At 51.2% G+C, this 24,640-nt stretch overlaps 5 protein-coding genes across 5 annotated transcripts; 4 read left to right on the top strand and 1 right to left on the bottom strand.

Annotated features, from left to right (window-relative positions):
- The first annotated feature begins 24 nt into the window (after positions 1-24).
- Positions 25-2,289, top strand: MYCTH_2310541 (uncharacterized protein). Its single transcript, XM_003666056.1, has 3 exons — positions 25-247; positions 313-448; positions 526-2,289. The coding sequence occupies exons 1-3, from the start codon at positions 144-146 to the stop codon at positions 2,242-2,244; spliced, it is 1,959 nt and encodes a 652-aa protein (XP_003666104.1). The 5' UTR covers positions 25-143; the 3' UTR covers positions 2,245-2,289.
- Position 2,290: 1 nt separating this feature from the next.
- Positions 2,291-3,762, bottom strand: MYCTH_2310539 (uncharacterized protein). Its single transcript, XM_003666055.1, has 2 exons — positions 3,369-3,762; positions 2,291-3,287 (listed from the first exon to the last, which is right to left on the bottom strand). Exons 1-2 carry the CDS (start codon positions 3,626-3,628, stop codon positions 2,591-2,593), a joined length of 957 nt encoding a protein of 318 aa, XP_003666103.1. The 5' UTR covers positions 3,629-3,762; the 3' UTR covers positions 2,291-2,590.
- A 1,829-nt stretch (positions 3,763-5,591) lies between these two features.
- On the top strand, positions 5,592-6,251 carry MYCTH_90104 (uncharacterized protein; the record flags this gene model as incomplete). The annotated part of the gene is made up of 2 exons (XM_003666054.1): positions 5,592-5,639; positions 5,787-6,251. 2 exons carry the CDS (start codon positions 5,592-5,594, stop codon positions 6,249-6,251), a joined length of 513 nt encoding a protein of 170 aa, XP_003666102.1.
- A 2,303-nt stretch (positions 6,252-8,554) lies between these two features.
- On the top strand, positions 8,555-10,150 carry MYCTH_2129999 (uncharacterized protein; the record flags this gene model as incomplete). The annotated part of the gene is made up of 5 exons (XM_003666053.1): positions 8,555-8,605; positions 8,648-8,839; positions 8,891-9,067; positions 9,185-9,715; positions 9,989-10,150. The coding sequence occupies 5 exons, from the start codon at positions 8,555-8,557 to the stop codon at positions 10,148-10,150; spliced, it is 1,113 nt and encodes a 370-aa protein (XP_003666101.1).
- A 6,340-nt stretch (positions 10,151-16,490) lies between these two features.
- Positions 16,491-17,328, top strand: MYCTH_2069029 (uncharacterized protein; the record flags this gene model as incomplete). The annotated part of the gene is made up of 3 exons (XM_003666052.1): positions 16,491-16,698; positions 16,771-17,126; positions 17,239-17,328. The coding sequence occupies 3 exons, from the start codon at positions 16,491-16,493 to the stop codon at positions 17,326-17,328; spliced, it is 654 nt and encodes a 217-aa protein (XP_003666100.1).
- Positions 17,329-24,640: the final 7,312 nt, after the last annotated feature.

The following is a 24,640-nucleotide window of genomic DNA, read 5'->3' as shown; positions in this document are numbered from 1 at the left end:
CCCAAATCAATAATCAATAGTGAGTGCAGACATGCCTTCCTGATGCAGGCAGGGAGAGCTAACACTCTGCGACGGGCCCGTCCGCCATCATCAAGTTGAAATATCTCTCAGCGACATCGAGACAACCTGCGCCCAGATGACGGATGTTTTTAAAACACATCGACTTGACCGGGGCGTTGCGTCCGACCTTCGTCAGTGATGACGAGGACCTGCTCTTCGTGCAAGACAACGTGGGGCTCTATGAGGGGTGAGTCCCAACCTCACGGCTGCCAAACATACCGTTCCCAGGCGCTAACAAGGTTGCTGTTCCAGAAAGTTCAAGCTACCAAATCATCAAAATGGGCAGATATACCTGACGTCTCATCGAATATGCTACGTTGACAAGGCCGAGCCGCGGAAGCACTCCGTCGCCCTCGACCTCAAGGACGTGGAACGGTTTGAGTTCTACGTATGTTTCGCCAGCAATCCATGTTCCCTTCCGTGTTATTAAGACCTTATACTGAGACGTTCTATCGTTCTATCCAGGGTGGCTTTCTCAAATCTTCGGCCAAGATCACCTTGATCCCAAAGCCGACGAAACGCGCCTCGCTCCAACCTCGGTCCCCGGTTGCTGCGGGTGCGCCTTCGCGGAGCAGCACATCCTCGCCTGCCCAGCAACATGATGGTTCATTCCGGGTGTCGCAGGCTGATGCCGCCCCGGCAAGCAGTGCAACATGGGTGTGCACCATCTGTAGCTTCTCAAACCCGGTGCCGTCCAACTTTGATCCGACGACCGCCAACGTTCACACTCCTCTTCCGCCATGTCTCGCCTGTGGCATCAAGCCCAGCCTGACACATATTTTGAAGGCGGCAATTTCGAACGCTACCAGTAGGCAGCCTAACAGCCCAGCGTTACAGACCCCGCTCCCAGTCCGGCCAAAATCTGGGGCAGATCTCTCGCTCGGGCCTGACCTGGCGCGAGATTCGTCACCTCAAAGCTCCGATCCGGACGCATCCTTTCAATGCCCACGGTGTACTTTCCTAAATCACCCGTCTTTGCTATCATGCGAGATCTGTGGCGCCGCCCTGATTTCTCACGACCTGCCTCCTGAGCTGGCGCCGCAGACACGAGCACACACCGAGTCACCCGGCCCGGTCCTCCATGCCCACAGCCCCCTAGCCTCGGGCGCGGATAACCCAGAAAGCATCAAAATATCCTTCCGCGGCGGAGGCGAGAAGATCTTTTACGAGAGGCTCAAGAGCTCCATGACCCAGCGCAAATGGCTCCTTCAAGGCGCCCCTCCCATCCCCAAAGCCCCTCGCCCGGGCGAGTCCTCCCTCGACGGTCCCGGCACCGGATCGTCGACATCCGCACCGGCCACCACCACCCCGACGTCGCAGTCCCGCGCGAAGATAGGCGGCATCGCCGGCCTAGAGCACCACAGCCAAGCGGTGCGCAAAAACAACGAGCTCGTCATTGGCTCCGCCTTCGAGGATCTCGAGGCGCTCATGGCGTCGGCTAAGGAGGTCGTCGCGCTGGCCGAGTCCTTTGCGCGGCAGGTAAAGGGCGCTTCCAGCGCGGGCGAGAACGCGCTGCTGGCCGACTCGGTCAACCAGCTCGGGCTGGTGGCCACCAAGGACATCGTCGGCAGCAGCAGCGGCGCGGGCGGGAGCGACTCGCTGTACCTGTCCGAGCTGGCGCGCACTCTGGCCGAGTTCCTTACGGACGACCGGAGGGGGGTGCTGAGGAAGGCCGGCGGGATCATCTCGCTCGTCGACCTGTGGGCCATGTTCAACCGCGCGCGTGGCGGGGTGGAGCTGGTGAGCCCCGCGGATTTCGAAAAGGCGGCGGCGCTGTGGGAAAGGCTGGGCCTGCCGGTACGGTTGAGGACGTTCAAGTCCGGCGTCAAGGTGGTACAGGGCCGCGACCGGACGGACGAGACCACGATCAAGGCGCTGTTGGCTTGGCTGAAGGATCTGCATGAGATTCCGCCCGAGCGGGAAGTGCCATGGGATTGGCGGAGGTTCGGGCGCGGCGTCACGGCGCGGGATGCGGCCGAGAGATTTGGGTGGAGTATCGGTGTTGCGGAGGAGGAGCTTGAGATGGCCGAGGAGAGGGGCGTGCTATGCCGGGAGGAAGGTATCGAAGGGCTGAAGTTCTGGGAGAACTTCATCGACACTGGCGAGGGGAAGAGTTATAAAGACCCGGCAAAGGAGCAGTCGGATAAGCTCGTCAAGATGTTGATGGAGGCGGGATTTCTTTAATAGCGGCAGGACGGAAAGAAGCAGAATTTAGACGACGGTGGACATCAAGACCCTCACGGCCCCTGACGGGATGTGCTGGGAAACCGCTCACGTGTCTCATTTCGATTTACCCAAGCGCTCTCTATAAGTCTATGAGAAGCTGCCATCTAAACCCGTGGTATCAACGCCAGAGTATACCTCGCCGCATTGGACAGTAACCCGACCGCCAGCAGCCCGGGATCTCATCATCATCAGAGCAGAGAGGAGAACGCAAAGCGCTCGCTTAGGGGAAAGGGAAAACAAAAACCCATACAGGGCATAAAACGCAAGCACACACACCCAGTCCAGCATGAGCTGGAGAGGCTGCTCAGACCAGCCTCTCCATCAAGCCCCTCCTAACCTTGTAATTGACCACGCCACCCACCCCGAAAGCAGGCACGATGCGGCATATCCTGGCGGCGGTGCTGACGGCCCAGTTCTTGCGCACCACGGCCCACCGATCCCGCCAGCTCGTCGCGCCGGGCCGGTTGTAGACGTCCAGGCCCCACAGGTGGACGGGGGTGCTGACGAGCTGCAGGGTCGCGGGGGCGGCGAACTGCGCCATCGTCTGCCCCGACACGAACCGCTGGACCTCGTCGCCGACGCGCCGCGACAGGACGGGCCCCAGCAGCGGGGGCACGTTGAAGGAGGCAAAGATGGTCATGCAGTCGCGCAGGGCGAAGAGCGCGTAGCTAGGGAGGGCGACGGGGCGCGGGGCGGCGCCGGGGGGCCCGAACAGGCGCACAAAGACCTGGTCCTTGTAGATGCAGAGGCCGATGTTGGCGGCGGAGGAGGCGGCAAACTTGGCCGTGCCCGAGCTGACGTGGGTCGCGGGCAGGGCGCGGACCGTCGAGGTGGCCGTGTCGAGCGAGTTGGCCGTCAGGTAGGTTCCGCCGTAGAGGGCGAAGATGAGGGCGAAGGGCTTGGAGAAGACGACGCGCTGCGGCGTGCGGAGGAGCGCCTGAATGGAGGACTTGATCGACTGGGCCAGCGAGCGGCGGCCGGAGGCGTTCTCCATGATAGACCTGGCCAAGAGAGTTAGGAGGAGGAGGAGGAGGAGGAGGAGAAGGAGGAGGAGAGGTGGGTGGCAGGGGGATTTCCCGTACCGGTCGATGATGGAAATTATCGGAGCCACCATCACGGCAGCCGAGGCGGCGCTGATGAGGTCGGCGCCGAGCCGCAGAGCGAGGTTTTTGGTGTTCCATTTCTCAGTTTGCGTACTGCCGGCTTTTGGCTCCGGAGCGATTGTCGATGTCGGTATGGGCCGGGTCGCTGCCGCCAATCTGGACGACGATTTGACGCCGTCGAGCTGCAATGGTGGAGGCTCTCTGGATGCCTCCAACCCGCCGATTCCACCGTCCTTCATTCTGACCTTTCACCAATCTCTGGTGAGAGATGAGAAAAAGGAGATTGCACAGGCCCAAAAAGGTCCCGGACGGCCGCCGTGGTTATCGGCACGGGGTACGGACAGTGGCTCTCACCCACGGTTCGGTCGGCCGCGCGGAAACAATAGCGCCAAGCCCGGCGATGAGAGAAAAGAGAGGGGGGCCAGGGGATGGCCAATTGGCGCCCTACTACAAAGGCAAAAGGAGGGAAATGGTTTATTGGACTCGAGTGTGTGCTTCCATTCTGCTATCCACTGTTGAATAGTAAAGAAACACTCCTCTGTGTGAAGTTGAGCGCTGACAGATCAAACTCCGGAGTTTGACTTGGTGACTAAGACGGCAACTCCGCGTTGTGCGTGCTTCACGGAGGGTGGATCATAGTATGAACGGCCGAAATCGGAGATGCCGTGCTGACCCGACAGGAAGGAAGCGTTATTAACTAGCGGCCAGCAATTTTTCTGGGCAGAGCGGTCCTTAGTCGTTCTTCACAAAAGCTGTAAGCCACCCACGTGATCTCTTTAACAACATCCCGTCCCTTTGCGCAGTCACCACTCCTCAATCCACCTTGTTCCCCTAACTTGGTTTCTCATTTGTATCATTCAAAGTTAGACTAGGTATTGTACTATGTGACTGGTCAGGATTTTGGCAAGGTTCTGCGAAGGAACTCCTTCATGTGGAGCGAAGGCCTCGGCAAGGTTGGTTCCCTGCCCTTTCCGAGGCAGGTCTCTGTCAATAGTCGCAATATGAAGTACCCATGCATTACGTGATTTCCTAGGTGACATCTAGGATATCTTGGTCTTTCTGGTCATGGTGGCCGTGGTTCCCCTGGAGACGTCCTAGAAGCTTCTCCCCAATAGAGGGACAAATATCCCTATCAGAGAAGACAAAAGACACACGAAAGGTTATGCCTCTTTGAGCACTGGTTGCACCTTTGTATTCAGGCGAATGAACCTTTCCTAGGTCTGACAAGATTTGTCGATCGCATCTCTCTCAACACACACACACAGATTGCTTTCCGTTTTCAGACATCTTCCAGGAAAACCTAAGGCATTGACTCACGCGAAGTCACTGGCCTCCATTACCGGTATTATTCTGTTCTCTGACGAGTATAATCTCTTTGCTGGTGCCAGATACCTGGCGTCCCTCAGCCACAAGTCCACAAACGTTTTTGGCATAGACTCCAGGACACATGTGATTCAGCTTATGAGTTTGAAACCCATCTCCCTGACACACGCTGGTAATTTTCACGACGTAGAATGCCTGATTGCATCCTCTCCTTTAAACTGCGTTACATATTGGCCAGGCGTTCAGGCCCGATTCTGTCGTCGGTAGGATTGGACAAATGATTCTCGTTACTGCGAGACTGTACCCGTCCCCTGACATCAGAGATGAGAGGTCATAGAAGTGAGAATGCGTTACCTAATTATAGCCCCAGGGCGTTTATGAACTCCATCCACCACCAAAAATGTAAGAACGAATGACACCCGTGACGCGCGAGGGGCTTCACGGTATACTTCTCTAATGGTGTTGAGAACTTTCAAGCCGTTCTGAATGTGCGTCTTTGTCGTGTCGCAGGTGCTCGCAGCGTCACCTACGGGGTCTAGCTCCGCCAGGTAGCTCATCGACACCATCCTTTCTCAGATCGATCGCCGAGACATGGCCGTTGGAAAGAGCACGTCAACCGGTCTGATCTTTGGACTCAATGGGCGCTCATATGGCTCCGCTCAACTCCTAAGCACTGACCGGGGCTTGGAGCAGAGTCATTTTCCCTCTGCGAGCTTCTGGTCCCGAAGAAGTCAGTTGTTCTCTACCTCTTTTCATCATTCTCACCAAAGAGTGGCTCTTCATCCGCTGTCCTCTGCGTGACAGGCGTTAGAGATCATCATCTCAGCACCTCTACAACGAATACCATAAACGTACACGCATCAACGCAAGAAGGGGAAGATGGACGGTAGACAAACCGAGACTGTGAGAAGCTCCGTTGTCGAGGAGGTAAGGCTTCCCCACAGCCAACTCTTCTCGCTCTGCTACTCTCAAGTTGAGCTCCTGCCTCGGCATATTCCTCTTCCTCACAGGCTTCCCAGCTGCCCATCTCACATCCAAGACATGCACTAATCAAAACGCTCGCGGCGGCGACAGCAGCAGCACCAGCACCAGCAGCACCAGCAGCAACAGCAGCAGCAGCAGCGCCCCATTGTCCACGATCGGGCCACCTTCGCGGAGGTAGCGGAGAGACTGAGGGGCCACATCCGCGTGGTCCACCAAGAGGCCGACCTGATCGAGTCCACCGTCGACGACGTCCTGCGGGACCCCAACCTCGAGGAGCTCCGCGAGGCCGCCAAGCGCGTCCGCCTCACCGCGCGTTTCATGGGCTTCGAGCTGGACCGCCTGATGGCCATCCACGGCCGTCTCGAGCGGTCCCAGACCGTTGTGCCCAGCAGGACCGTCGAAACCACCGCCGCTGTCGCCCTCGCGGCCGCCGCCACCCCTGCTGACGATGCTGCGGCTGCCGCGTCCGGGTCTTCTGGCTCTGCTGGCTCTACTGGTTCTGATGACGATCCCGCCGACGCCGGTGACTCCAGCTCCGGTTCTGCATCGGCTTAAGGAGTAAATGAGGTTTAGCCACGAGACTATTGCCTGGCTGGGGGGTTAGATGCGGGGAAGTGGTTGTTTGTTTTGTCTTTGGGGGAGAAGAGGGGACTCGGAAGGATGGCAGGCGGCGCTTCCGTTCGGAGGTGATTAGGCTATTCTGCCCAAGGGTTCGAGACAAATCAGTCGAAATCGCTCAAGAAGAGTGGTGCTCTGAAGGATGGTACTCCGTACTCTGCTAGGGAATATTAGAGAAGTTGTTGCCCCGACTTTCCTATTTGCCGAACGCAGTGGAAGCTCCGGGAGCGTTGAAAGCAGTCTACAGTAGGTGGCTATACGAAGGAGACAGTGCCTTGTTAAAGCTATCTACAAAGGAGACAAAAACGAGTAGTATTTATAGACAAAGGGACTGGCCAATGCGTTAAACAGCCTCATACAGCTGTGGCAAACGCGTGGCTAATACGCTTGGAAGCTCTACAGCTTCCGACACACCCCCTAGTTGAAGGCGATAGTCGTTTTTCGTGGTGATACTGTTCCTGGTGTTATATCCTTTGTCGCTCTTACTTCGATAGCTCCTTTAGGGGGCCCGCCTTCTATATTTAGAAGTCTAAAAGAGTCGAGTATAGTAGAGCAATTCCTTTAAAGCTATAGATCAAATACAGCTATTATAACCGTAATAGCGATAGTATTACTAGTTTTAATCGTAGTAATAATAGGATGGTACCTCCTATGCTTAAATTAACGGATGACTTATCGGGTACGCCCGTCGCGAACACTATAACTACTAGCAGGTCGACTCCTGCTCCCGTAACCCCTCGAAAGCGTAAGCGCGCTAAAGCTTCTAAACTAGCTTCTAAACTGTAAGTGTTCTAGTCGTGTTAGGATCGTTTGAGCTGACTAAAGATAGCGACATCGAAGCTAGCGAGCTTCGTAAGGTGCCCTACGGAATGTATATATAGTTGGCTCTAGTAGGATATTCTTTTGGCAAATGTCGTGATTATTCTAATGCTAGCTCTTGCTATTACTATTATACCTATAGTTCCTATAAGTGTAAGGAGATATACGCTAATTGCCTATATGTCTAATAGCTTTTATAATACTTATACTGACTATAATAGTAGTCCTGCTTCTTATATTAGGTTAGTAAAGGATTTGACGAAGGCTTTACTAGATAGAGCTAAGGCTTCTATAAGTCCCCTACCCCTCTACCCCTAACGTATAAGCGAATCGCTAATAGTTATATATAGGATCTTAAGAAGTTATGTATAGTTCTTTAGAGTGACCTAAAACGCGCTAATATAGATAATATAAAGGAGTACGAGCTCGATAAAGCTAAACTCGCGCGTTTTACGAAGATCGCCTACTCTATATACGATATCTTCTACTAGTTAGGCAAGATCAAGGAGGCTCGTGATGCTCGCGTTAGCGCGTCTAATAACGCGTTAGGCGCTATGTCGTTACCTGGCTAGGATAAAGGTAAGGGCAAGGCTATTAATCCTAGCGATAGCTAATAGTAGTAGATAGGGAGTATTAAGTAGTATTTTATTTAGCGAATTTGACTTATTTTCTACCCCTTAGTTATACGAGCCTATAACTAATATCTTAAAGATTAAGGAAAGCTCTCTAGCGCTTAAAGGCTTACTAGCTAAGTCGTTTAGTAAGCCTATTTACTAGTATTTAACTAGTTAGTAGATATATAGCTTTAAATGTTCCTTTTACCGCTTCCTGGTATAACTATATATTATAGATATCTATATACTATAGGTAAGTATTAATACGTTCGTTCTTAGCTATTACTAGTCTAATAGTTTGCTAATTATTGTAATAGATATTCTAAGGTTCCTGTCACGAATAAGCACATAGGCGGCCTGGCAGGCTGCAGCCAGGACGCGGGACATTCCGACAGCCAATCACTTGACGGACCAATCAGAAGATTATCACCGCCAAGACTAAGGTCTTCACTAGTGATAATAACATGTCACCATCGACAACGCAGAATCACGAAGTGAAAGGAGAAGTGGTACTGGTGATAACTATTGAAGAAGGACAGACAATTGTGTATATATAGCTAGCTAGTCACTCGTTATGGTGGACTCTGGGAGTTCACCAGTGGTAACAATCACAATCACAGTACTTATACCAAGCATTGCTGATTACTGTGAGAGACAACTCTAAGTGTTGTTGTAAACCCTTTGGCTTTACCGAATCCCTTAGACGACCCGCCTGCTTGTCCCGCTCAATCTACCTCCGTCTGGACCCTTTCAGAAGAAGTCTGAGTTGGGTTCGTTACACGTTGTTACCACTCCCTTTGTTCTGTCATGGTTCAGAACGGAGGTGACTTCGACCTCGACATCGACATGGCTACCGACGTCATGGCCGAACAGCTGCTCACTTAGCTTGGTCAACTCCAGCAGCGGGTTCAGGAGTTGGACCAGAGAGACAAGGCTGCTCAAGCTCGAATCAAGGAACTCGAGAACCGCGAAAAGTACTCGCAGAAGTTAGTCAACAAGGCCTACGCCAAAATCGAGGCACTCGAGGGCGCCAAAGCGAAGCGCATCAAGGTCGAACCACCTGGCAAATACAGAGGAACCAAGGAGGATCTCGTAGGATTCCTAACAAACCTCCGATCCTACTTCTAGCTTAATGACGACAAGTTTCCGGATGACAAAGCCAAAGTCCTCTACGTAGCCATAAGACTAGAGGGTAAGGCACTCAGATGGTTCGAGCCTACGTGGAACGACTATCTCACCGAGGAAGATGAAGACGACCGAGACACGTTTACGCAGGCAGTCTTTCGGTCCTACGACCGTTTCGAAGAAGAGCTTCGGAAGGTTTTTAGCGACAAAGACGAGAAGATTCATACGCAAGAAAGACTCGCCAATCTCCGACAGACCAAGTCAGCAGCCTCCTACGCCGCACAATTCAGACAGGACATACTCAAGTCTTAGCTTAACGACGAGGCGTTGATGCAATTGTTCTATAACGGCTTGAAGGAAAAGGTCAAGGACGAGCTGTATAAGTACGATCGGCCTGAGACTCTGGATGAATACATCGCGCAGGCCATCAGAATCGATGATCGACTCTACATACGAGAGCAGCAGAAACGAGGTCGAATAAACGGAACCACGGTTAAGGCCAACGACAAGAAAAAGCGAGCGTACGTTAGTACTTCGTATAGGACGCACCCTGGAGCCATAGATGTAGACGCAGCACAGAAGCAGGACCAGAAGAAGACGACCAAAGACAAGTCCAATGTCACCTGCTATAACTACGGAAAGAAAGGGCACTACAAGCAAGAATGCCGAAGCCCGAAGAAAGGATGGAAACCAACCCCGGGAAAGGAAATTACGGCCATCGACGAAACTACCAAGGACGTCATCGAAGTAGCGGCCACGAGCTACGAAGACAAGGGCAGTGACACGGACAGTCTCGGATACGATGGCAACGGTGAAGACGAACAAGCACCGAACTCCGAACTGGTCACTATAGATCTAGAGACAGGTCTTGCCGAATGGGACATGGCAGGAGAATATATACCGCCAGCTTCGATTCTCCCGGCCTTAGGACAGTGGGGTTTCACGGTCACACAGAGGCAGGATGGATCGTAGACAACCGACACCCAAGGAATCGAAAGACCTAGACCCGATGCTCTATTCCTCCAGGAACGAATCGAATAGTACTGTAACGAAGTTTTCCGACTCAACACGGAACTGTGCGAACGGGATGAACGCTTGACTCGACTTGCCTAGTAGAGCGATGAGATGAAGGACGAAATGAGGGAACTCCAACGTATCGTGGAAACTATCAAAGGAGAACAGCCCGTGACATATGATGGGCCCGATAGCTACACCGAGCATCTTGACGGCCAGCAACTTAGCAACGACGTGCGGAACCTAGAATACCAGTTCATGTGAGCGAACCGCGGAAAAGACGAACGTACGTGGGAAAGCTACTGGAAGAAACACTCCTACCTTAGCATTGGAGTACCTACGGTCTACATACAATGGGAAGGATTCGGGAAAGAATTCCAATACCTTCTAGGCGACGCCATGCGACTGCACCCGCGACACGAGGCACATGCACAAGTGCCCTGGTTCCAGTGTGTGGCACACGAATGCCGATATCACTTCCGCGACAAATTCGAAAACAATCACTGGCCGACCTGACAGGAAAACAGGGACGGAGACTTGTGCCCTGTAGAATGGGTCTACGATGCAGGAAACAGAGCGGCCGAATTGCTCTGGAAGATCGAAACTCGCAATCTAGAAGGCATCACGGTAGTTCCAAAACGAGTCTAGCCTAGGCACTACGGAACCGGACGAGACACATAGGACTCGTGCTAGAGCAACGATTGCCTCTATCACGCGGATAAAAAGAAATTGCGAATTCGGGAGCTTCAGACGAAGCTATAGCACGTACGACAGAAAGTAGAACGGACCTAATGGTAGGAAGCCGCAAGCACTCAATGGCTCACGGAAATGAGCATAATCGACGAAGCTGCTATTAGCCGAACAACCGAAGAGGTCAGTACTAACCTGGGAAACGGGTCAGGGCCCTTCGAGGGGCCCGGAAACCATTAACGCCCGCGTAGCGGCGAGTGGTAGCGCAGTACAGGAGGAACTAGCGCAAGAGACCACTATATCGAGACCTCCCGGCAGGAACATAGGAAATCGCCGCAATCTTTGGACGACGGCGGCAAGACAAGCGATTATAGATAACAGCACAGTAGAAACAGCACGAAATGCTCGCACTAGTAGACAGTAGAGCAGAGATGAACCTGATTTCGCCGACGCTTGTGAATTAGCTGTGGATACCCTAGAGAATGAAGCGGAAGCATGGCATAGTCAAAGGGCCATTTCCGACATAATGGGTACGTAGAGAGACCAAACCGATCGATATCACTATGGCAGGAAAGACTACAGCAGTCGTATTTAGCATTGTAGACATAGGCAACAACAAAGACATGATATTGGGGTTACCATGGCATGAAGATTACGACCTAGACATTAGCTAGAAGAATGGTGGCCACCTGCGACCCCGAACGGAGTCGTATTTGACTAGCGAGATGGGGAGCGCGCAAGGATCGCGAGCGGACGATGCTTAGGGGAAGGCATATCCTACGGATCTACTACAAGAGACGGACAGTAGTAGGCAGACCACTACAGACTCTGGAAGAGGCGGCACAACGACATCGATATCGCGACAGGAGGAACGAGCTGAATCGCCGATAGCTGTTCTCTCCGTTGACGAATGTAGAGCACTGTAATTAGAGTAGTGGGTTGAGACAGGAGAAATCGCTAGCATCGCCATGGACGGAACCAAGTTCGTATACTACCAGAAAACCGAGAGACGAGACAAGACTAGGGAAGTACCAAAGGAATACGAAGGACACCTAGCATTCGAACCAAAGCATCTGGAAGGATTACCAGAACACGGCCTATAGGATCACGAGATCAAGCTCAAGGAAGGAGCACGACTGAAGTTCTTTAAGATTTACCACACGAGCCAGACGTAGAACGAAGAACTTAAGCGATATTTAGAGGAGAACCTTCGAAGAGGACATATCCGCCTGTCGACATCGCCAGCAGGCTACCTAATCCTGTTTGTGCCCAAGAAAGACAGAAAGCTACGGTTATATGTTGACTATCGGCAACTCAACGAACAGACCGTGAAAAACCGATACCTGTTACCGCTGATCTCACGGCTCCGAGATTAGTTGGCAGGAGCCCAATATTTTATACGTCTTGACTTGCCATCGGCCTACAACCATATACGGATCAAAGAAGGCGACGAGTGGAAAACGGCCTTTAGGACACCCTATGGCCATTACGAGTACCTCGTCATGCCATTTGGACTTACGAACGCGCCGGCAACGTTCCAAGCCCTGATTGATCAAGCTATCCGACCCTTTCTTGACAAATTTGCGGTATGTTATCTCGACGATATACTCATCTTCTCCAAGACGATGGACGAACACCGGAAGCACGTGAAAGCAGTGCTGGACGCGCTACACGCGTACAAGCTATTAGTTAACAAGGAAAAGAGCGAATTCCACGTCAGGAAAACGGTGTTTTTAGGATACGAGATATCCCCAGGACAAATCCGGATGGAACCTTCAAAGGTTGAAGCCATCAAGAATTGGCCACGACCGACGTCAGTCACGGAAGTACGAAGTTTCATCGGATTTGCGAACTTCTACCGGATGTTCATCAGGAACTTTGGAGCGATCGCACGACCTTTGCACGAACTTACCAAGAAGAATGCTAAATTCCAATGGGAAGAACAACACGAGCAAGCATTTACGCAGATCCGTAACGCCATTACTGAAGACCCAGTACTGGTACTGCCAGACCCCAAGAAGTCATTTGAGGTAGAAACGGACGCTTCAGACTACGCTATCGGAGGACAATTAGGACAACGAGACGAACAAGGGAAGCTACATCCTATAGCCTTCTTTTCAAAGAAGCTCGACGGACTATGTCTCAATTACCCGATCCACGACAAGGAACTACTTGCGATTGTCGAAGCTTTCAAGGAATGGCGACCATACCTTAGTAGCACGATTGAACCGGTACAAGTGTATACGGATCACAAGAATTTACAATACTTCACGACGACGAAGGAACTCAACGGACGACAAATACGATGGGCAGAATTCCTCGCGGAATTCAACTTCGAGATCCGCTACAAGAAGGGCAAAGAAAACGCACGAGCAGACATCTTAAGCCGACGAACGGATCACACGGAAGGACGAACGGGAACAACACCACCGTTGTTCAAGGAACGAACAGACAGAACGCTGCATTACGAAACGCAGACACCTATGGAAGATGATCTACTTGACTCGTTCCTAGAATGCTACGCAATCTTTCGAGAGGAAAGGATCAACAAGGCACAGTATCAAGCAGCACCCGGACTAGTGGTACCTGACGAAGTGGAAGAGAAAGATGGGAAACTCTGGTACCGAGGCAAGGCGTATATCTACGACAAAGATCAACAGCTGCGGATGATTCGAGAACTCTACGAGTCAAAACTCGGAGGACACAAAGGAGTCACGAAGACTGTCGCACAAGTCAAGAAACACTACGACTTTCCACAGTTAACGGCATGGGTCAAGGAAGTCGTACGGAACTGCGACATCTGCAATCAAAGTAAAACAGTACGATATAAGCCATATAGGCTACTTTAGCCACTACCAACAGCTGACAAACCATGGAGTTCAGTTACGATGGACTTCATCACGAAGCTACTAGAATCCAAGGACACGGCCACAGGAGTAATCTATAATAATATTCTTACTATAGTAGATCGCCTGACTAAGTAGGCATATTTCTTTCCCTATAAGGAGTCCTGGACAGCGGAACAGTTGGCAGACGTGATCTATCGGCAAGTTGCATCAGTACATGCTTGGCCGTAAGAATGGATCACCGACAGAGACACCAAGTTCGCATCGAAGTTCTGGCAAGCGTTAATGTAACGATTGGGCGTTAATAGCAAACTGTCAACGGCATATCACCTACAGACCGACAGACAAACGGAGCGACTAAACCAAATCGTCGAACAGTATCTCCGTTCTTACGTCAACTACCAGCAAAACGACTAGGTCATGCTATTGCCAATAGCACAACTTGCCTACAACACGACGCCAACAGAAACGACCAAAGTCACACCGTTCTTTGCGAACTACGGATACGAAGTAGACCTTAGGCAAGGACCAGAGGTCACAGTGCCAAGAGCAGCAGTCAAAGCAGAACAGATGCACGTACTATACGAGAAGCTCAAGAAGGAACTCGAGTTTGTCAAAACTAGAATGAAGAACTACTACGACAAACACAGGCTCGAGGGACCTCGCCTAGAGAGGGGAGACAAAGTCTACCTAATCGTACGAAACTTACGAACCAAACGACCAAGCACAAAGCTAGACTTCAAGAAGGTCGGACCCTTTGTTATCAAAGAACGAATTTCGACATCTAACTACCGACTATCGTTACTGTCATCTATGCGACTACAGACGGATGTTTTTTATATTTCACTTCTCGAACCAGCACCAAAAAACGCCAAGGTTGCCACGCACATCGAAGCAGAGGACGAAGAGGAAGAATAGGACGTCGAAGAAATTCTAGATTCACGTATCATTAACGGGGAACTGTAGTACCTGGTCAAATGGCTTGATTTTAGACCAGAGGACAACTCATAGGAACTAATTAAGAATTTGAACTGCCCTGAGAAACTGGAACAGTTCCACCAGCAGAATCCGGATCGACCAAAGGAAAACCCGGGACAGAACCAAAGACGGCGCCCCAGTCGATAGCATCGACGGCATTATTAATCTATAACGAGGGCATAGCAGGCGTCTCTTGCCGCTCAACCTCCTCCAACTCGTCCAAGGTCGACAGACTACACGCCACCATATCGGCACCTTTCTCCACCAAAAACTCCTTCTGCTGACGAAGACGCCGGAGCCGCGCAAGCTTTTCGGACAACTCGCGCTAGGCTTCTTCTAGACGGCGTTAAGATTTATCTAGCTCAAGTTCGGCACGACGTTCAGCATCCTTGATATGACGCTACTCCTAGAGAATGCGATCCACTAGAACGAACATCAGGAATCACATTCAAAGGAAAAAAAAAAAAAAGAAAAGGAGACGTGCTTATAGGAAGAAAGCGGTATGCCAGAGCCATCGCAAGAACGACCTCGACGAACGCAGGCTTCGCAACGCTTCGTACGCGCGATCATTTTGCAAACGAGGCCTTACGACGCGCACCAAGAGCAAGGCATAACGACAAAACCGTTCTTAGCGATGTTCTAAGCAAGGGAAGCACGGTAACGTGTAGAATGCGACTTCCGTTTCTCTATCGGCATTTTGTCAACATGGCGACCGCGACGCAGAAACAGGGAGAATGCAGTACTTACAAGCGAAGGGTTGTTAGCGCTATTTAAAACGGCCTAAGAGGGCTTTCGGGTCGAAAGCCTTGAAGGAGGGGCATCGTGTCACGAATAAGTATATAGGCGGCCTAGTAGGCTGCAGCCAGGACACGGGACATTCCGACAGCCAATCACTTGACGGACCAATCAGAAGATTATCACCGCCAAGACTAAGGTCTTTACTAGTGATAATAACATGTCACCGTCGATAACGCAGAATCACGAAGTGAAAGGAGAAGTGGTACTGGTGATAACTATTAAAGAAGGACAGACAATTATGTATATATAGCTAGCTAGTCACTCGTTATAGTAGACTCTAGGAGTTCACCAGTGGTAACAATCACAATCACAGTACTTATACCAAGTATTGCTGATTACTGTGAGAGACAACTCTAAGTGTTGTTGTGAACCCTTTGGCTTCACCGAATCCCTTAGACGACCCGCCTGCTTGTCCCGCTTAATCTACCTCCGTCTAGACCCTTTTAGAAGAAGTCTGAGTTAGGTTCGTCACAGTTCCCTAAGCTTAAGATCGATATCCGTAAATAGCCTTTTAAATGCTATAGCCTCTCTTACTATAAGGGAGAGCGTTAGAAGTTCTACTTTAGTACTCGACGTTATAATAGTATCCTAATATAACGCCTTCTACGTAATAGGACCTCTAAATGAAAAGAAGATATATCCCTATAATAAATACTATATATCTAGATTATCTACGTATAATACGTCCCTAGCGATCACAAGTATTAGACTTCCTATGTGACGAACCCAACTCAGACTTCTTCTGAAAGGGTCCAGACGGAGGTGGGTGAAGCAGGACAAGCAGGCAGGTCGTCTGAGGGATTCGGTGAAGCCAAAGGGTTCACAACAACACTTAGAGTTGTCTCTCACAGTAATCAGCAATGCTTGGTATGAGTACTGTGATTGTGATTGTTACCACTGGTGAACTTCCCAGAGTCCACCATAACGAGTGACTAGCTAGCTATATATACATAATTGTCTGTCCTTCTTCAATAGTTATCACCAGTACCACTCCTCCTTTCACTTCGTGATTCTGCGTTGTCGACGGTGACATGTTATTATCACCAGTGAAGACCTTAGTCTTGGCGGTGATAATCTTCTGATTGGTCCGTCAAGTGATTGGCTGTCGGAATGTCCCGCGTCCTGGCTGCAGCCTGCCAGGCCGCCCATGTGCTTATTCGTGACACGATGCCCCTCCTTCAAGGCTTTCGACCCGAAAGCCCTCTTAGGCCGTTTCAAATAGCGCCAACAACCCTTCGCTTGTGAGTACTGCATTCTCCCTGTTTCTGCGTCGTGGTCGCCATGTTGACAAAATGCCGATAGAGAAACGGAAGTCGCATTCTGCACGTTACCGTGCTTCCCTTGCTCAGAACATCGCTGAGAACGGTTTTGTCGTTATGCCTTGCTCTTGGTGCGCGTCGCAAGGCCTCGTTTGCAAAATGATCGCGCGTACGAAGCGTTGCGAAGCCTGCGTTCGTCGAGGTCGTTCTTGCGATGGCTCTGGCATACCGCTTTCTTCCTGTAAGCACGTTTTCTTCTTCTTTTTTTTTTTTTTTTTTTTTTTTTGAATGTGATTCCTGATGTTCGTTCTAGTGGATCGCATTCTCCAGGAGCAGCGTCGTATCAAGGATGCTGAACGTCGTGCCGAACTTGAGCTGGATGAATCTCAACGCCGTCTGGAAGAAGCCCAGCGCGAGTTGTCCGAAAAGCTTGCGCGGCTCCGGCGTCTTCGTCAGCAGAAGGAGTTTTTGGTGGAGAAAGGTGCCGACATGGTGGCGCGTGGTCTGTCGACCTTGGACGAGTTGGAGGAGGTTGAGCGGCAAGAGACGCCTGCTATGCCCTCGTCACAGATTAATGATGCCGTCGATGCTGTCGACTGGGGCGCCGTCTTTGGTTCTGTCCCGGGTTTTCCTTTGGTCGATCCGGATTCTGCCGGTGGAACTGTTCCAGTTTCTCAGGGCAGTTCAAATTCTTGACTGGTTCCCATGAGTTGTCCTCTGGTCCAAAATCAAGCCATTTGACCAGGTACTGCAGTTCCCCGTTGATGATGCGTGAATCCAGAATTTCTTCGACGTCCCATTCTTCCTCTTCGTCCTCTGCTTCGATGTGCGTGGCAACCTTGGCGTTCTTTGGTGCTGGTTCGAGAAGTGAAATATGAAAAACATCCGTCCGTAGTCGCATAGATGACGGTAACGATAGTCGGTAGTTGGATGTCGAGATTCGTTCTTTGATAACGAAGGGTCCGACCTTCTTGAAGTCCAGCTTCGTGCTTGGTCGTTTGGTTCGCAAGTTTCGTGCGATCAGGTAGACTTTGTCTCCCCTCTCTAGGCGAGGTCCCTCGAGCCTGTGTTTGTCGTAGTAGTTCTTCATTCTGGTCTTGACAAACTCGAGTTCCTTTTTGAGCTTTTCATGCAGTGCGTGCATCTGTTCTGCTTTGACTGCTGCTCTCGGCACTGTGACCTCTGGTCCTTGCCTAAGGTCTGCTTCATATCCGTAGTTCGCGAAGAACGGTGTGACTTTGGTCGTTTCTGTCGGCGTCGTGTTGTAGGCGAGTTGTGCTGTTGGTAACAGCATGACCCAGTCGTCTTGTTGGTAATTGACGTAAGAGCGGAGGTATTGCTCAACAACTTGGTTTAGTCGCTCCGTTTGTCCGTCGGTCTGCGGGTGATATGCCGTTGACAGCTTGCTGTTGACGCCTAATCGTTGCATTAACGCTTGCCAGAACTTCGATGCGAACTTGGTGTCTCTGTCGGTGATCCATTCTTGCGGCCAAGCATGCACTGATGCAACTTGCCGATAGATCACGTCTGCCAACTGTTCCGCTGTCCAGGACTCCTTGTAGGGAAAGAAATATGCCCACTTAGTCAGGCGATCTACTACAGTAAGAATACTGTCGTAGGTCACTCCTGTGGCTGTGTCCTTGGATTCTGGCAGCTTCGTGATGAAGTCCATCGCAACTGAACTCCATGGTTTGTCAGCTGTTGGTAGTGGCTGAAGTAGCCCGTACGGCTTGTGTCGTGCCGTTTTGCTCCGATTGCAGATGTCGCAGTTCCGTACGACTTCCTTAACTCGTGCCGTTAACTGTGGAAAGTCGTAGTGCTTCTTGACTTGTGCGACAGTCTTCGTGACTCCTTTGTGTCCTCCGAGTTTTGATTCGTGGAGTTCTCGAATCATTCGCAGCTGTTGATCCTTGTCGTGGATGTACGCTTTGTCTCGGTACCAGAGTTTCCCATCTCTTTCTTCCACTCCGTCAGGTACCACTGGTCCGGGTGCTGCTTGATACTGTGCCTCGTTGATCCTTTCCTCTCGAAAGATTGCGCAGCATTCTAGGAACGAGTCAAGTGGATCATCTTCCACGGGTGTCTGCGTTTCGTGGTGCAACGTCCCGTCTGTTCGTTCCTTGAACAACGGTGGTGTTGTTCCCGTTCGTCCTTTCGTGTGATCCGTTCGTCGGCTTAAAATGTCTGCTCGTGCGTTTTCTTTGCCCTTCTTGTAGCGGATCTCGAAGTTGAATTCCGCGAGGAATTCTGCCCATCGTATTTGTCGTCCGTTGAGTTCCTTCGTCGTCGTGAAGTATCGCAAGTTCTTGTGATCCGTATACACTTGTACCGGTTCAATCGTGCCGCTGAGGTATGGTCGCCATTCCTTGAAAGCTTCGACAATCGCAAGTAGTTCCTTGTCGTGGATCGGATAATTGAGACGTGGTCCGTCGAGCTTCTTTGAAAAGAAGGCTACAGGATGTAGCTTCCCTTGTTCGTCTCGTTGTCCCAATTGTCCTCCGATGGCGTAGTCTGAAGCGTCCGTTTCCACCTCGAATGGCTTCTTGGGGTCTGGCAGTACCAGTACTGGATCTTCGGTAATGGCGTCGCGGATTTGCGTGAATGCTTGCTCGTGTTGCTCTTCCCATTGGAATTCAGCATTCTTCTTGGTGAGTTCGTGCAAAGGTCGTGCGATCGCTCCAAAGTTCCTGATGAACATCCGGTAGAAGTTCGCAAATCCGATGAAACTTCGTACTTCCGTGGCTGACGCTGGTTGTGGCCAATTCTTGATGGCTTCAACCTTTGAAGGTTCCATCCGGATTTGTCCGGGGGATATTTCGTATCCCAAAAAGACTGTCTTCCTGACATGGAATTCGCTCTTTTCCTTGTTGACTGATAGCTTGTACGCGTGCAGCGCGTCCAGCACTGCTTTCACGTGCCTCCGGTGTTCGTCCATCGTCTTGGAGAAGATGAGTATGTCGTCGAGATAACATACCGCAAATTTGTCGAGAAAGGGTTGGATAGCTTGATCAATCAGGGCTTGGAACGTTGCCGGCGCGTTCGTAAGTCCGAATGGCATGACGAGGTACTCGTAGTGGCCATAGGGTGTCCTAAAGGCCGTTTTCCACTCGTCGCCTTCTTTGATCCGTATGTGGTTGTAGGCCGATGGCAAGTCAAGACGCGTGAAATATTGGGCTCCTGCCAACTGATCTCGGAGCCGTGAGATCAGCGGTAACGGGTATCGGTTTTTCACGGTCTGTTCGTTGAGTTGCCGATAGTCGACACATAACCGTAGCTTTCCGTCTTTCTTTGGCACAAACAGGATTGGGTAGCCTGCTGGCGATGTCGACGGGCGGATATGTCCTCTTCGAAGGTTCTCCTCCAAATATCGCTTAAGTTCTTCGTTCTGCGTCTGGCTCGTGTGGTAAATCTTGAAGAACTTCAGTCGTGCTCCTTCCTTGAGCTTGATCTCGTGATCCCATGGGCCGTGTTCTGGTAATCCTTCCAGATGTTTCGGTTCGAATGCTGGGTGTCCCTCATACTCCTTCGGTACTTCCCCAGTCTTGTCTCGTCTCTCGGTTTTCTGATAGTATGCGAACTTGGTTCCGTCCATGGCGATACTGGCGATTTCTCCTGTCTCAACCCACTGCTCCAATTGCAGTGCTCCGCATTCGTCAACGGAGAGAACAGCTATCGGCGATTCAGCTCGTTCCTCCTGTCGCAATATCGATGTCGTTGTGCCGCCTCTTCCAGAGTCCGTAGTGGTCTGCCTGCCACTGTCCGTCTCTTGCGGTGGATCCGTAGGACATGCCTTTCCTTGAGCATCGTCCGCTCGCGATCCTTGCGCGCTCCCCATCTTGCTGGTCGAATACGACTCCGTTCGGGGTCGCAGGTGGCCACCATTCTTCCAGCTGATGTCCGGGTCGTAATCTTCATGCCATGGTAACCCCAATATCATGTCTTTGTCGTTGCCCATGTCCACGATGCTGAATACGACTGCTGTGGTCTTCCCTGCCACAGTGGTGTCGATCGGTTCGGTCTCTCTGCGTACCCATTGCGTCGGAAATGGCCCTTTGACTATGCCATGCTTCCGCTTCATTCTCCAGGGTATCCGTAGCTGATTCACAAGTGTCGGCGAAATCAGATTCATCTCTGCTCCACTGTCCACTAGTGCGAGCATTTCGTGCTGTCTCCATTGTGCTGTTATCCACAGTCGCTTGTCTTGCCGCCGTCGTCCAAAGATTGCAGCGATTTCCCATGTTTCTGCCGGGAGGTCTCGATATAGTGGTCCCTTGCGCCAGTTCCTCCTGTACTGCGCTACCACTTGCCGCTGCACGGGCGTTAATGGTTTCCGGGCCCCTCGAAGGGCCCTGACCCGTTTCCCAGGTCAGTGCTGACCTCTTCGGTTGTTCGGCTGATAGCGGCTTCGTCGATCGTGCTCATTTCCGTGAGCCATTGAGTGCTTGCGGCTTCCCACCATTGGGTCCGTTCTGCTTTCCGTCGTGCGTGCCATAGCTTCGTCTGAAGCTCCCGAATTCGCAATTTCTTTTCGTCCGCGTGATAGAGGCAATCGTTGCTCCAGCACGAGTCCCATGTGTCTCGTCCGGTTCCGCAGTGCCTAGGCCAGGCTCGTCTTGGAACTATCGTGATGCTTTCTGAATTGCGGGCTTCGATCTTCCAGAGCAATTCGGCCGCTCTGTTTCCTGCATCGTAGACCCATTCCACAGGGCGTAAGCCTCCGTCCCCGTTTTCCTGTCGGGTCGGCCAATGATTGTTTTCGAATTTGTCGCGGAAGTGATATCGACATTCGTGTGCCACACACTGAAACCAGGGCACTTGCGCATGTGCCTCGTGTCGAGGGTGCAGTCGCATGGCGTCGCCTGGGAGGTATTGGAATTCTTTCCCGAATCCTTCCCATTGTACGTGGACCGTAGGTACTCCAGTGCTGACATAGGAGTGTTTCTTCCAGTAGCTTTCCCACGTGCGTTCGTCTTTTCCGCGGTTCGCGCGCATGAACTGGTATTCTGGGTTCCGCACGTCGTTGCTGAGTTGCTGATCGTCAAGGTACTCGGCGTAGCTATCGGGCCCATCATATGTCACAGGCTGTTCTCCTTTGATGGCTTCCACGATACGTCGGAGTTCCCTCATTTCGTCCTTCATCTCTTCGCTCTGCTGGGCGAGTCGAGTCAAGCGCCCATCCCGTTCGCGCAGTTCCGTGTTGAGTCGGAAAACTTCGTTGCGGTACCATTCGATTCGTTCCTGGAGGAATAGAGCATTGGGTCCGGGTCTTTCGATTCCTTGGGTGTCGGTTGTCCACGATCCATCCCGCCTCTGCGTGACTGTGAAACCCCACTGCCTCAAGGCTGGGAGAATCGAAACTGGCGGTGCATATTCTCCTGCCATGTCCCATTCGGCAAGACCTGTCTCTGGGTCCACAGTGACCAGTTCGGAGTACGGTGCTTGTTCGTCTTCACCGTTGCCGTCGTGTCCGAGACTGTCCGTGTCACTGCCCTTGTCTTCGTAGCTCGTGGCCGCTACTTCGATGACGTCCTTGGTGGTTTCGTCGATGGCCGCAATTTCCTTTCCAGGGGTTGGTTTCCATTCTTTCTTCGGGCTTCGGCATTCTCGCTTGTAGTGCCCTTTCTTTCCGCAGTTGTAGCAGGTAACATTAGACTTGTCTTTGGCCGTCTTCTTCTGGTCCTGCTTCTGCGCTGCATCCACATCCATGGCTCCGGGGTGCGTCCCGTACGAGGTACTGACGTACGCTCGCTTTTTCTTGTCGTTGGCCTTAACCGTGGTTCCGTTCATTCGACCTCGTTTCTGCTGCTCTCGTGCGTAGAGTCGATCATCGATCCTGATGGCCTGCGCGATGTATTCGTCCAGAGTCTCAGGCCGATCGTACTTGTACAGCTCGTCCTTGACCTTTTCCTTCAAGCCGTTATAGAACAATTGCATCAACGCCTCGTCGTTAAGCTGAGACTTGAGCATGTCCTGTCTGAACTGTGCGGCGTAGGAGGCTGCTGACTTGGTCTGTCGGAGATTGGCGAGTCTTTCTTGCGCATGGATTTTCTCGTCTTTGTCGCCAAAGACCTTCCGAAGCTCTTCTTCGAAACGGTCGTAGGATCGAAAGACTGCCTGCGTGAACGCGTCTCGGTCGTCTTCGTCTTCCTCGGTGAGATAGTCGTTCCACGTAGGCTCGAACCATCTGAGTGCCTTGCCCTCTAGTCTCGTGGCTGCGTAGAGGACTTTGGCTTTGTCGTCCGGAAACTTGTCGTCATTGAGCCGGAAGTAGGATCGGAGGTTTGTCAAGAATCCTGCGAGATCCTCCTTGGTTCCTCCGTATTTGCCAGGTGGTTCGATCTTGATGCGCTTCGCTTTGGCGCCCTCGAGTGCCTCGATTTTGGCGTAGGCCTCGTTGACCAACTTCTGCGAGTACTTTTCGCGGTTCTCGAGTTCCTTGATTCGAGCTTGAGCAGCCTTGTCTCTCTGGTCCAACTCCTGGATCCGCTGCTGGAGTTGACCAAGCTGGGCGAGCAGTTGTTCGGCCGTGACGTTGGTATCCATGTCGGTGTCGAGGTCGAGGTCTCCTCCGTTCTGAACCATGACAGAACAAAGGGAGTGGTAACAACGTGTGACGAACCCAACTCAGACTTCTTCTGAAAGGGTCCAGACGGAGGTGGGTGAAGCAGGACAAGCAGGCAGGTCGTCTGAGGGATTCGGTGAAGCCAAAGGGTTCACAACAACACTTAGAGTTGTCTCTCACAGTAATCAGCAATGCTTGGTATGAGTACTGTGATTGTGATTGTTACCACTGGTGAACTTCCCAGAGTCCACCATAACGAGTGACTAGCTAGCTATATATACATAATTGTCTGTCCTTCTTCAATAGTTATCACCAGTACCACTCCTCCTTTCACTTCGTGATTCTGCGTTGTCGACGGTGACATGTTATTATCACCAGTGAAGACCTTAGTCTTGGCGGTGATAATCTTCTGATTGGTCCGTCAAGTGATTGGCTGTCGGAATGTCCCGCGTCCTGGCTGCAGCCTGCCAGGCCGCCCATGTGCTTATTCGTGACATCCTAGCACTTGCTTACCTCTATACTAGATTAATAGGCAAGAGCTCCTAAATAGATATCTTACTACTCGCCACGCCTCTAATAAATAGTCTAGTCCTAGGTTAGTTAGGTATCGAGAGAGTACTAAATAGGCATATACGACATCTAGACATAGTATAACTATATAGTATAGAATTAATCTAACAAGCTCCTAATACTCTTTAATCTATATACTAGTAATGCTTCCTTCGAACTTCTTAAGTTCTTTATAGCTTAAAAGAGTTAGCTCGTACACGCTAGGTATATCTAATCTATATCTTCTCGCCACCTTTCTAATATATTAGTCGTAAACTAACTATATCTTATATATAGGTCGGTTATAAATCACCCTAATACTAAGGAACCAACCGACATCACCTGTTACAGAAATATACATATAGATACCGCCTAAGCCACCAGCACAAACGGGCTAATTAAGTCAGAGGAACGAAAGGACCAATTATAACATAAAAAGCACAGTAATCATTACGCTTACTAGCGATCAGGGTAATCACCACCATACAATCACTCACGATCACCGTGATCAGGAGTGTGACGAACCCAACTTAGACTTCTTCTGAAAGGGTCCAGACGGAGGTAGATTGGGCGGGACAAGCAGGCGGGTCGTCTAAGGGATTCGGTAAAGCCAAAGGGTTCATAACAACACTTAGAGTTGTCTCTCACAGTAATCAGCAATGCTTGGTATAAGTACTGTGATTGTAATTGTTACCACTAGTGAACTCCCAAAGTCCACCATAACGAGTGACTAGCTAGCTATATATATACAATTGTCTGTCCTTCTTCAATAGTTATCACCAATACCACTTCTCCTTTCACTTCGTGATTCTACGTTATTGACGGTAACATGTTATTATCACCAGTGAAGACCTTAGTCTTGGCGGTGATAATCTTCTGATTGGTCCGTCAAGTGATTGGCTGTCGGAATGTCCCGCGTCCTGGCTACAGCCTGCCAGGCCGCCTATATGCTTATTTGTGACACGATGCCCCTCCTTCAAGGCTTTCGACCTAAAAGCCCTCTTAGGCCGTTTCAAATAGCGCTAACAACCCTTCGCTTGTGAGTACTGTATTCTCCCTGTTTCTACGTCGC

The sequence above is a fragment of the Thermothelomyces thermophilus genome, chromosome 6 (assembly GCF_000226095.1).
Source record: "Thermothelomyces thermophilus ATCC 42464 chromosome 6, complete sequence".
NCBI classification, from domain to species: domain Eukaryota; kingdom Fungi; phylum Ascomycota; class Sordariomycetes; order Sordariales; family Chaetomiaceae; genus Thermothelomyces; species Thermothelomyces thermophilus.
This window is presented reverse-complemented; position numbering and strand designations above follow the sequence as displayed.